This window comes from Mytilus edulis, chromosome 14 (assembly GCF_963676685.1).
Source record: "Mytilus edulis chromosome 14, xbMytEdul2.2, whole genome shotgun sequence".
In the NCBI taxonomy this organism is placed as follows: Eukaryota; Metazoa; Mollusca; class Bivalvia; order Mytilida; family Mytilidae; genus Mytilus; species Mytilus edulis.
The window spans coordinates 52,982,194-52,994,629 of NC_092357.1; the positions used below are offsets into that span (position 1 = coordinate 52,982,194).

General features: G+C 30.5%; 1 protein-coding gene across 11 annotated transcripts in view; it reads left to right on the forward strand.

Annotated features, from left to right (window-relative positions):
• The window catches only part of LOC139503691 (titin-like), a 284,829-nt gene that overhangs the window by 126,514 nt on the left and 145,879 nt on the right, over window positions 1-12,436 (forward strand). For all 11 annotated transcript variants that reach the window (XM_071293518.1, XM_071293519.1, XM_071293520.1 and 8 more), the window contains 5 exons: window positions 543-920; window positions 1,297-1,472; window positions 1,856-2,021; window positions 4,673-4,762; window positions 10,784-11,638. In XM_071293518.1, coding sequence (XP_071149619.1) covers window positions 543-920; window positions 1,297-1,472; window positions 1,856-2,021; window positions 4,673-4,762; window positions 10,784-11,638 — 1,665 coding nt within the window. The remainder of the gene's footprint in view (window positions 1-542; window positions 921-1,296; window positions 1,473-1,855; window positions 2,022-4,672; window positions 4,763-10,783; window positions 11,639-12,436) is intronic.

A 12,436-nucleotide genomic window follows, 5' to 3' on the forward strand; every position in this document is an offset into this window, starting at 1 on the left:
TTTTGACCTCTGAAAATATGACTTTATCAAAGTTATGAAAGGAATAATGGCAGATAAAGTTGCAATTGCAGTTTGAAGGTTTCAGGTAGCTTTACATAGATATTGGTATTTAAACAAAATTTATGATGCCATGTTTTATCCTAAGAACTTTTCCATCATGATCCTCACAAATTCTTCCAAAAGATCAGTTTACCAGAACAATTCCTCCTGAAGAATATTTCCACTTGTCCTTCCAATATCTTGCATTCCTGTACTTCTTACCATATTATATGCATGTATCTGCTGAAGAATCAATTAATTCCTATCATTTTGAAGTATTTTGTAAAGATGAGTTTTGTCAATATATTAAAATAATTCTGCTAAATATAAATGTTTCCTTTGAAAATGATAAACAATGTCGGTGAATTAAATCATTTCTTAATTTAAATAAATATACTTAAAAATTTTAATTGTTGAATATTTGATAGTAATTATATTTTTACATTTATTCTTGTAAGTCCTACAAAATTTTACTGATATTTTTATTTATTTTTTAAAAACAGCTTTTGAAGTTGAAGAGAAACCAAAAGAGACTACTGTTGAAATGACAACAAAACTAACTGAAGAAACTACAGAAGAGGTCAAGGAGGTCACTGCCATGGAGATTGAGGTCACAGAAAAACCAAAAGAGGTTGTATCTATGGAGATTGAAGTGAAGGAGGAGAAACCATCAGACCTAACAACTGTTGAAATAGAGGTCAAGGATCAACCTAAAAGCACTGTTTCTATGGAGATTGAGGTTGAAGAACAGCCATCAGAAACTAGTATCACTGAAGTAGAGGTCAAGGAGAAACCAACCGAAAAGGTCACAACAGAAATCCATGTTACTAAAGATGAAGAATCTACCCTAACCTTTGAAGTTGAAAAACCATCAAAACCAGGTACGTGTTCAGTTAAATGAGAAGTGTGTAAACATCAGCTAGGTGATTAAGACATTTCTGTTCCTTCCTATACTATAAAATGTTACAAGATTTATTGTAAAATGAATTGAATTATCTAACAATACCATGAAACGAATGGAATGATAAATTTTATTGGAATAGTTTTTTTCATCTGATCATTGTCAGTTTGAAAAAAGAATATTAACCAAGTATCCATGAATGTCAGATGTCTTGAGTTCCTGTCTCATTTAAGTATATCCCATATCTTTTATTCATGACATGTTCTATTTATATCAATGTTAATGGAAGATAAAATTAATGTAAGCACTTTTGGTAACATTTTTATGTTATGTTTTTTATATTCTTTATATTATAGATACAAAAGAAAGAGAAATTCCGGAGATAGCTCCGGCCCCCAAAGAGGTCGAAGAAGGGGTCCCTGAAGCTCCCCGTTTCATAGAGACCCTCCAACAACATATCGATGTGATAGAAGGCACACCGGTCACATTACAATGTGTCACAGTGGGACAGCCTACTGTCACATGGTACCAGGTAAGGGCACATAACTCTCAGCAAGAAAGGAAGAACAACTTTCTTTATAATTGTGACATAAAGACTTCAATATGCATTCCTTGTCATGGTTCATTAATCAAACATCTGGTCCAAGTAGCAATCAGAAAAGAAGAGGTATGATAGCCATTATCTGCCCCTGAATTTACACATAAAAGAAAATCCTTCAATCCTTTCAAAATTGTTTGTTGAATTTAAAGATTAATAAGATGGTATATCAACATTTATTAGAAATATGGTCTAAAATGCTGTTGAGTGGACATCTCAAAGACATTTGAATTTATCATTGATTCTGTTAAAAAAATTTAAATGGGAAATTTGTAATCGAAATCTAGTTACAAGAAATTTACCTAAATATTTTATAGGATGATGAGCCACTCGAAGAAAGCGACCATTTTGTTGTGGAATTTGACAGTGGCGTTTGTCGCTTAACTATTAGCGACATTTTCCTGGAGGATGAAGCTGAATACAAATGCACAGCAGTAAATGAATTTGGCAGTGCCAGTACTATTGTAGAACTTTTCGTTGAAAGTAAGACATCATCCAAGAGTATCATACAATCTTTCCTGTCACAATTGACTCTCATTGAAATCTTGAACTTAATCATATCATTAGCTAGACCTGTAGATTCAGTTTATTTTGATCACATGAGGAATAATTCTATGAAATTTAAACCACAGAATTTTATCAAATGTTGTTAAATTATAACTGCAATTAAAAAAAAAATTCTTTTGAAAAAATTTTTTAAAGACATTTCAGATCGTACTTTGACCTATAATGGTTTACTTTACAAATTGTGACTTGGATGGAGAGTTGTCTCATTGGCACTCATACCACACCTTCTTATATCTAATATTTTGGATTATATTTCTCGTAATTATTAATCTAATGCTGAAAATCCTTATTTATTCAGATTCCTTAAGTTTTTAGTTTCCTCATGTGATGTATAAATGAAATATTGATTAGAATTAGCACAGAAATAAGAAATGCATTGGCAGTGTAGCTAGTTATCTCAACAGAGAAAAGATCAGGAACATCATGCTTTAGTAGAATAGTTTATTAATATGTAGAGAATAAGACCATGGCAGTCTAAAATAACCGTCTTAAACTTAAAAGTTCAACTTTACTCTAAATTTTTTTATTTTTTCTAATCCTTTTGGAATATATATTGTTTTTGTTGCTTAGTTTAAGGCTGATTAAAAATAAACTTTTAGAGTATTAATTGATGACCCTCTTTTAAATTTTTGGAGGTTATTTTTAGATATAACATCTACATCGGAAAAACAAGGTTATTTTTAATAATAACATCAATATTGGAAAAAGCATATTCTGCTATTGAATTTTATGATCTTTGAGAAAAATTGAAAAGTATTTCATTGAGTGCTTCACTTTATATCAAAATTTCTGACCATTTTAAAATATCATATGTTTGAACTTGATCATGTTTGACAAGCTACCTTTGCTTCTGATGATAGGAATGTTATTATTGTTAAGTCTATTTTTTTAACCAGAATATTTTTGTAAACAACTGTCTCAAATAATTATGCCTTCCATCGTGAAGGTAAGTTTTAAAGGGAGATAACTAAGTCAAATATACCACATATCATGTACAAGGCCACATTATACATGTAGTACACAGTCTGATAAATGGCAAACTATTGTTATTTACTATATTTTTGTATTTTTTCACATTTGTAATTGGTTGCTACTTTCACCAATAAAATTTACAAGACATTTATCGTCTCAATCAGTAGCATGCTGGAAAATGGAATGTCTATTTATAAGTGTGGCGTGATGTATAATGTGGCTTATTGTACTGTTATATAAATAGCTTAATTATTTATACTCCAATTACCTCCCTTTAGTTACCCCCTATAACATTCTTCAAAACTAACTGAAGTCAATGTTGTATGCTCATTTATTTAAAACAAATTACTGGGTTAACTTTGATTTTTAATAGCTTTATTATAGTTGATTACAAAACTAAGATGAAAGATATACAAATTTTAATTGAAAATGATTAATTCCCTGGTTTTTTTGGTGTTTTTTTGCAGAGCCACTTTTATATTTGCTCATGCTTCCATTACATCAATTCATTCCCTAAACTGATATTTGTTTATAAAATAATCTGGGTGTAGTTTTGCTACAGGTCTAGCTTAAAAGAAATCATTTTAATCCAAATAATCTTGACCTGCTAATTTAGTGTTGAGTGAATAAACCAAAAATAACATTCCTTATATCATGGTGAGAACTAATTTGTCTTTCCATTCATCACATCATCAAATATTAAACCAACAGTTTCTTTATTATGAATAATTCACCATATTCTTATTGAAATTGTCATATTGAGCAAAATAAGTCTTAAACAATTAAAAACAACACACGAAACATTGAAATAGGTAAGAACAGAATTGTATATGGCTTAATGACTGTTTGTTCTTGTTGATTTGTCTTGTCAGTTAATTAACTATAAAATTTCTCTCTCTCTCATATCCACCTAGAGTGTCGGAATGCTGCCGAAATCTTACTGCATGAGGAAATCGTCACTATAGAGGTAGAATTGGAATTGTATTACAGAAAAGAAGACTTCAAACTGTTATAGACATATCTCTCAGATCTGACATTTTATACTTGGAATTGACATTCATATAGAAAATTATCAAATATTTTTATATTTACGAAAAAGAAGCACACATTAAGGGGAAACTAGTAAATATATCAAATTTAGGATTCAGAGATTGAACACATATTTCTAATGTAAAATGAAAGGCGACTTTGTGTTTTCCTGACAAACACAGAGTTTAATAGTTTAAAAAGATTTTCATTCCAACATTGCTAAATATATTTCCCCTTAATAGTTGGCTTCCTTGTATCTTTGCAATGCTTGTAAAATATGGTTAAATTTGAGACATTTGCCAGAGACAAAAATGTAATCCAGTTAAGATGATTTTAAAAATAGTTTATATGAGGGCAAACTTTTTTAGGGTAGGGGTATAGTGTAACAGTAGGTGTAATCAATGTCTTGAAGAATTCACAAGCAGCAGCATATGTATGAATTAGTCTTAGAATACAGCATGCCAAATTAGATTAGTAGTTTAGACTAGTTTTAAGATTAGTGCAAAATTATTTACATTTGAAAAAAAAAAGTAAAAAAAGTAAATGATGAAAATATTTCATTTTAGAACCTCATATTGCTGCTGAAAGTGAACAAGACATTGTTGGCACTCGTGTGGCACAAGAAATAAGAGAAGAGGAACAATTAACTACAATAGGTTGGGAACACTTGTGCTTTGGTGATGAATGCATGCAACTTTTCATAATACTCTTTGTCCTGTCATTGATTGTGTGCCCCTTTTGTTCATGGTTATTGAAAGTCTTAAGTTGTTTTTGGTCTTGTTTACTTTTCTGTCTCTGGCATGGATTAGAATGAGATGCTTGGGACCAGTAATTACGATCTGTTTTAATGAAGAATCAGATAAGTGCTATCATTATCATCAATATCATTAACATTTACAATTCATAAAATAAAAATGAAAACCAAATAATTTTAACCTAAGAAAATTTAATACTGCAATTTTTAGAACATTACAACTAAAGTTGGACCCTCTGAACTTTTATTCTAGTCTGATGATCTTAAATAAGCATCTCGTCCTAACCTATGAATGTCTCTGTCTTAAACAAATGTTAATACAGCAAATGATTGGAACATTTAATATAAGTCTACAACCAATATTGAGCATCACAATGATCAATTTAGCATTGAAGCATTCATTTGTAATAGAAAATGAAAAAAATAAAAATTAGAATCAGCTATATTTCAGTAGTGGTTGTAGACTGCAATATATGCATAGGACATGCTTTAGTTTATTTGCTTTGTTTTATGGGCTTTCCATACAAGAAGTACATAATGTACTATTTTTAGAATTTTGATTTAACACATTATTTATTTTATTTATAATTTTAATATGCTTTTTGTTGCTTTTTATTTTCTTTATTTTTTCATTTTGTTTTAGCTGATATTTAATTAGCCAGTACTCATTATACCTTATTATAAATAGGCGTTTTTATCTTTTAAAAGAATTGATATTTTTAGTATGTAGAGTTTCAGTTTCTTAGTAAAACCTCAGGGAATTTGATAGAATTTTTATAGAGAATTTGATAAAATAAATTTAATAGTTATTTTTGAGTTATGGCTAATTGTGCAATGAATGAATGAAATGAATTTATTGTAAAGAAATTTGACATCAGCATATATTTCATCATACTGAAAACGCTGATGTAAAATTTCTAGTGGAATATTCATTCATTGCATGTCATCTTCATCGAGCAAATTTTGGATTTTTTAAAATATTTTAGATTTAAATACTTTCATAAATTGATAGATAATTAAAATGACAAAAAGTAAAAGTTCATTTTTTATTAAAAGAAAAAAAAATATTTACCAAATTTAAAAACATAAAAAACATAAATATTCAATTGTCAATTAAATTTTGGACATTTTTTCTTGTAAAATGATAAAAAGATTGTAAGATGACATCTAGTGGGCAGGTGAGCATAATCTGTGATATTTTAAATTATTTAAATTGATTAATGAATATTCATTTGTAATATTCAATTTTTCTACTAAACTTGTAGAAAAAGTTGTATAGACGTGTGAATTTTTGCTTTGTTAAAACTTTGAATTTTTATAGACAGGACCAAATAAAATTTGAAAAAACCTGATGTCTCGTTTTTTTCACTATTTTTGTTGCATGCATTCTTTTCCCCAATGTTCTCGTTAATATATAGGGTTAAAGCATGCTATTTTAAATGTTAAATTAGCAAAAATTTAAATGTTTTTTTTTTTTTTTAAATGTTGTTTTATAACATTTTGGTCCCTGTTTTATTTTTTTGTAAATCTTAAATTGAAAAAAAATATTACCAACCCAAGTTATCAAGGTAAGCTGACCTATAGCTCACCTGCAATTATATTGTCAAATTAGCTTTAATTTAGTTGTCATTGTGCTTGCTTTTTATGTTTTGCATTATGTCTTGACTTCTTGTCTCTTCTTCAACAATAAGCAGAACTAGCATTTACCATTAAATTGTAATATCATCCTACTGGTTTAACAAAAATCAATGTTTTAAAAGTCTACATTTAGCAATTGAATTAAGTTAATAGATGAACTATTCATGGCTTGGGGTTTTTTTGCCATGTAAAATCTATTTTTAGCAAATTTAATGTGAAGTCATATCACAGCTTCTTTTTTTAATTTTTTTCTTTTCTTGACATTTACTTCTGTTAATTTTACAATCAGCTACAGAATTTAATATTTTAAATGATAAATGCATAGTAAATTTTACTTGTTGTATATTGCATGTTTTATGTTGTGTGTGATTTGAATGACATTGCATCTTCTTTCTTTTTCAGACTAACCACAAGACCTATTTCCATCTTTTGCTTTAATTCAGCACTTTTTATTTAATTTTTTTCAGAAAAAAGATCAGGTCTGTTTAATAAGATTTAGTTAAAAGTAATGATATTTGAGTTTAACATATTTATTTTACATTTATTATAATATTTTCAAATTCAGAAGTGCTAAGGATAAAGTTTCATCCAATCAGAGATATACAAGTTAACTTCTATGTCTCTGATGGTAGAACTTATAAAAATAATGACAGCCATTTTGCCACTTATTAATATTTTTGTCTAGATGCATGTGTCTATTTTTAGCTTCAGTATTTATTACCCAGCATGCCATTGTCTTCACTGTATTTGGTAAGAGAAAAATTGTCGCCAAGCATGTCACTGACCCCACTGTATATGGTAAGAGAGAAATTTTATATGTTTCTGATCAAATTATATTCGTTACGGACACAGCTAAAAAAGCCAATGGAGGATTCAAACTAACCAAGCTTTCGGTTAGATTTGCTGTTGGTTGTAAACTACTTTGTAATATGGAAAGAATGAATTACACCACAGAAAAAAAAGTTTTCTGAAGATTTATATTGTTTGGTTTCATAAACAATCATGGTTCAAGCTTGGAATGTTTTATAAATTCTGAGAACTTCAACATTGAGTATTAGATTCATATTTGGTTTAATTTTGTATACACATTGAACTACAACAAAAAACAATTAAAAACTGAAACAACTTATATGGAGAAGTGTTGCACCAAAAAAAAATTGGAATTATCAAAAACTAAACTAAATCAGATGTAAAGTATTGCTGACAGAAACTACGATTTTTTTCCCTGTCTTTATCAAAAGGAAATCAAGTTTGAATTCTTCAGGTATTTCATGAACATATTAGATTTGACCCTGTTATAGATTATGACATACTACATATCAATGAAAAAGGAAATGAGGTAATTGTCAAAGAGACAGCAATCTCTGACAGTTTTTCTTGAACACCAAATAAATTTTCGGTTTCGATTCTTTGTTTCGTTGATTGTCGATTGGTTATTCATTGTTTGAGAATTTTCAGTGTAAAACAAAGAATTGAAATAAGCAGGTTATTAGATTTTGTGATTGCATTGAACCTCAAAAGCTACCAAAAAAATACCATACAAACATATATACTACAGCAGTATAAGGAAACCCTCAAATCAGGAACCTGTAAAATTATTCAACAACAACAACAAAAAAAGAAGAAAAAGACTGATGTAAAAAGGTTGAAAAGTGAAGACACTCTTGTGTGGTCAGTGTAACCTAGTCACTAGAATTTCTCCAAGGTACCATATAGTTAACGTGAAAAGATTTTCATTGATTAGGGTTGAGTCGGATTGATAGACATTCGTGAGATTCAGTTTAGGGTAGGGTTGGAGACACTGGATCATAAACAATTACAATCAAAAGCAATTCGAATTTTAAAGGAAAAACACAGAACTGTTCGAGATAAACAGTCAATATTTAAACCAAAATTTGAACATTACACATTCCTGTGAAAAATCTGGAGTGATGCTGGTTGCTGTAGAAGGTGAAAATTTCCTTCAACTTAAACAAGGAAAATTCACTTCTTTGAAACAAAATCATTATATTTGTTATAAAGTTGGATTCAAGCATCCCTCACTCTCTTTTGTTAGGTATTAAGCAGCCATTGTTTCAGTCTGTGTATTTTTGTTTATCTATTTTTGACCTCTTAGATTGATTGATTGATTGGTGTTAAATGCCACTTTCATCACAATTGTGTATTTAGTGGCTGTCAGTTTTTATTAATGGAGGAAGCCAGAGATATCCATGATTTTTGGTAGGAAAACTGACAATCCTAGTCAATCAAGAGTGTACTTGAGTGGGAGTACTTGACCTCTGGATGTATTATGGTTATTTGTGTTGGGTTGCTGTCTTATTGTTGTTTACTTAGTGTCTTGTATTCCTTGGTCTTTGGTTTCAACACTATTATTTGAGCAAAGCACATCATCTTTATAAACTGGACTGTCTTACATCTCTAAATTGTGTAGTTCCTCATTAGCTAATATAGTTTGCACATCAGAAAGTTGATCACATTTAATTTTCCACACTTATTTCTATAATGCTTCAATCTATTACTTATATATTTTGGATAAAGACACATTATAAGTAGTTACAAACTGAGTTCTGGTTGAGGAGTTTTATTGATAATATTAAATTCCTAATTACATCAATAACAACTCTGTCCAAATTAATAAGTACATTGAAAATTCACCAGACCTCTCAATTAAATGCTTGTCCCAAATATGTTTTAACTAGTCCATGGTTTCTACCAGTAGGGGAAGGTGTATTGTATCTTGAATACACTCAGAATAATTGTTTAAACACAAAAAAATCAATCAATCAATTATATTATTACTTTATGTGTGGTGTTGGTCATTGAACATTTGTATACTGTTCATATCTGATGTCTTTGGACAAGCCGATTTAAATGCAACAGGACTAACCAGTCAACAAGCTTGGCAGTTCAAAGGTCAGTGGAAAACAATACATGTTGACAGCAAAACAAAAAACCCAACAGAATGAAGTCCTAATTCATAGTTTATCCCTCAGTGGCTGAGTGGCTTGGTATTTCATCTTCTGTATCACCAGCCTGTCAAGAGGTTGCGTGTTTGATCCACGATGAGCAGGTGCATATGCTTGCAATCTTTATTGACTAGGATTGGTAGTTTTCCTGCCTCAGGGTAGTGTTTCTCTCCAGGCACTTGGCCTTCCTCCACCAATAAAACTTGACACCACGAGAAAGCAATTCGTGTTGAATATATTATATGACAATCCGCCAACTACCAGTTACACATTGGGCCATAAAGGAAATGTGTGAAAATAGGTCATATTTCTTATCGAATACTGATCCCCAGTACTTGTTTAAATGCTGTTTGTAGATTATTTTCATATCTATTATTTCCTTTAAATGTAATGCATAGGGGTAAAATTTAAATATCTTTTTCTCAGTAATAACAAATGAGTCTTGTTTTACACAATAAACATGTCTACTTACTTAATACTTCTCACCCTATGATAAATTCTTTGGCACTAAGACCATGTGAAACATTTTTTCTTGTGCTAATTCAATTTAATTTAATTCTTGATTGTGATGCCTATCTTCAACTTTAGAGCCTTCATGAGCAAAAGACACAAAAAGTAAGAGATTTTTTCTTTGATTGTAATGCATCTCTACAATTTTTTATTGTATTTCAGTCCATCATTAGTTAAGCTTCATACCAATGACTAGTGACTGACTGCAATTTGTTAAAACTCAATTTAACAGTCATGTGGATTTCATTGTCCTTTCATCTGTCCGTCCATAAATCTCATTACATATTGCATTGTTTTGAGGATAATTATATGGTGTAACCAAGTTTTAGATCTGATGGGCAGTCTCTTCATCTTTGAATCCCCATTGAAATGGAATTTTGTATGCCCCCGCCAAAATTGGTTACAACTTGTTTATTTCTGAAAACACTGTCATGTGATAGAGGCAATAAAACTTTAAGTATTGAAACTATGCTATTATATTCACCCATCTTAAAAAGAAATTCAACTGAAAAGTAAGTATACTGTAATAAAGGCAACAGTAGTATACCACTGTTCAAAAGTCATATATCGATTAAGAGAAAACAAATCTGGGTTACAAACTAAAACCAAGGGAAACACATCAACTATAAGAGAAAAACAGCCGAACAACAGACACACTGAACTTCAACCAAAAATAAACCCAAAATACGTAGAAACAGACTATTTGAAATGAACTGACTTGGTACTGGACATTTTAGAAAAATATGGTTGGTTGAACCTGGTTTTATAGTATTTTAGTTATTTAATTACAATTTTTTTTATAATTTTAGAAACAGCCCCTCAACCAGAGGAAGAAGCTGAATTAGTGCCTGCCGAGGAGACAAAAGTTTTGGAGGGTCAGGACATTGAAGTACCTGATAAAGTGATTACATCTACAACAGAAATCACAACATTAGACACTACTGGAAGTGATATCATCACTTCTGAGACGGAGGAAGTTTCTTTCGAAATCGTAACAAAGGAAACAGCAGAGACTGTTTCAGAAGAATTTACGATAGAAGAGACACCTCTTCCTGAGGAGAAGGAAGTTCCTCTCAAGGCGACAGTTCCCGAAGTCTCCCAAACGTTCACAGAGGAGACTGAGGTTTTGATAAGCCGAGAAACTCAACCAGAGGATGTTTCCCTCACAGCTACACTTCCAGAAGTCTCTGAGACTATTACCGAAGAGACTGAGATCTTAATAAGTGAGGAAACTAAACCAGAAGACATTAAAGAGGAAATTACTATTGAGGAACAACTGTGTCAGCCCAAGGAGGAACTTCCTCAGTTCGAAGAGGCTCCCGAGGAGGAGAAACCAGATATAATTGAACAGGAAGAGGAAGTGCCTACCTCGCTCACTGGGGAGGCTCCAGTATTTACAACAAAATTACAACATTTTAATATTCCTGAAGGACAAACAGTTAAATTTATCTGTATTGTTAAAGGAATACCCCGCCCAGATGTCACATGGATCCTTGACGATCATCCAATCACAGATGCTGTTACATACAAGACAGAATATCTTTCTGATGGTACTTGCACTTTAGAAATAGAAGAAACCTTTAAAGAGGATGAAGGAGAATACATATGTAAAGCCACCAATACATTTGGTTCAGCAAAAACAACAGCTAACTTGACATTGAAAGGTATGTGTGTTACAATAGTGGCTTTGATATCATTTGGGTTTCATTAAAAACACATTGGAAAACATAAGTATAGAAGAAAACATTAAAATTTAGCATTTAATAGATAATTGCGTTTTTCACTGGTCAGAATTACCTTTTTTTTCAATTTTTTGTATAATTAAAAGTATGAGATACTTAAAGTTTAAACAGTTGGGAACAATCAAATATTTTGGAAAGACGACTAGTATTTTCATATCTTGAAAATGTTGAAAAAGGAAAATATTTAGTTGGTATCCGGAAACCAATTTCATAATTATTTTTTTTAATATTAAAGTACAAGTTATTAGATTTGACTGTGTTTTTTCCTATTACATTTCTCCTTGATATGAGTCATGTCCTAAGTCCTATGTCTTAAAAGGAACGTTCTAATCCCAAGTTTTTCCTCCTTTCAAACATTCCCTTGAGTTTCCTATGTGGTCTAGTCATACCTTATGTGAAGTTAAATAAAGTTCAACCAATTGTTATGCTTCCTTTGTTTCCCTTGGTGAGCATTTCAAGTTTTACAGTTGAATGACTTTAAAATTATTATGAGATTTATGTTTTGTAATGTTAAAAAAACTGTGGTTAAGATAAGGGAATATTATCTGCATATTCTATTTCACTCATGAAAAATTGTGAATATATAGCTCTTTGATAATGTTTCCTTTTTCAAGAAAATTAGTTAACTTATAAATCATATACTGTGGATTTATTTATTTTTATGAGTTCAAATTTTTGCGAAATGAGTAAAGAATAAATTGTGGAAATTTTATTTTGTGT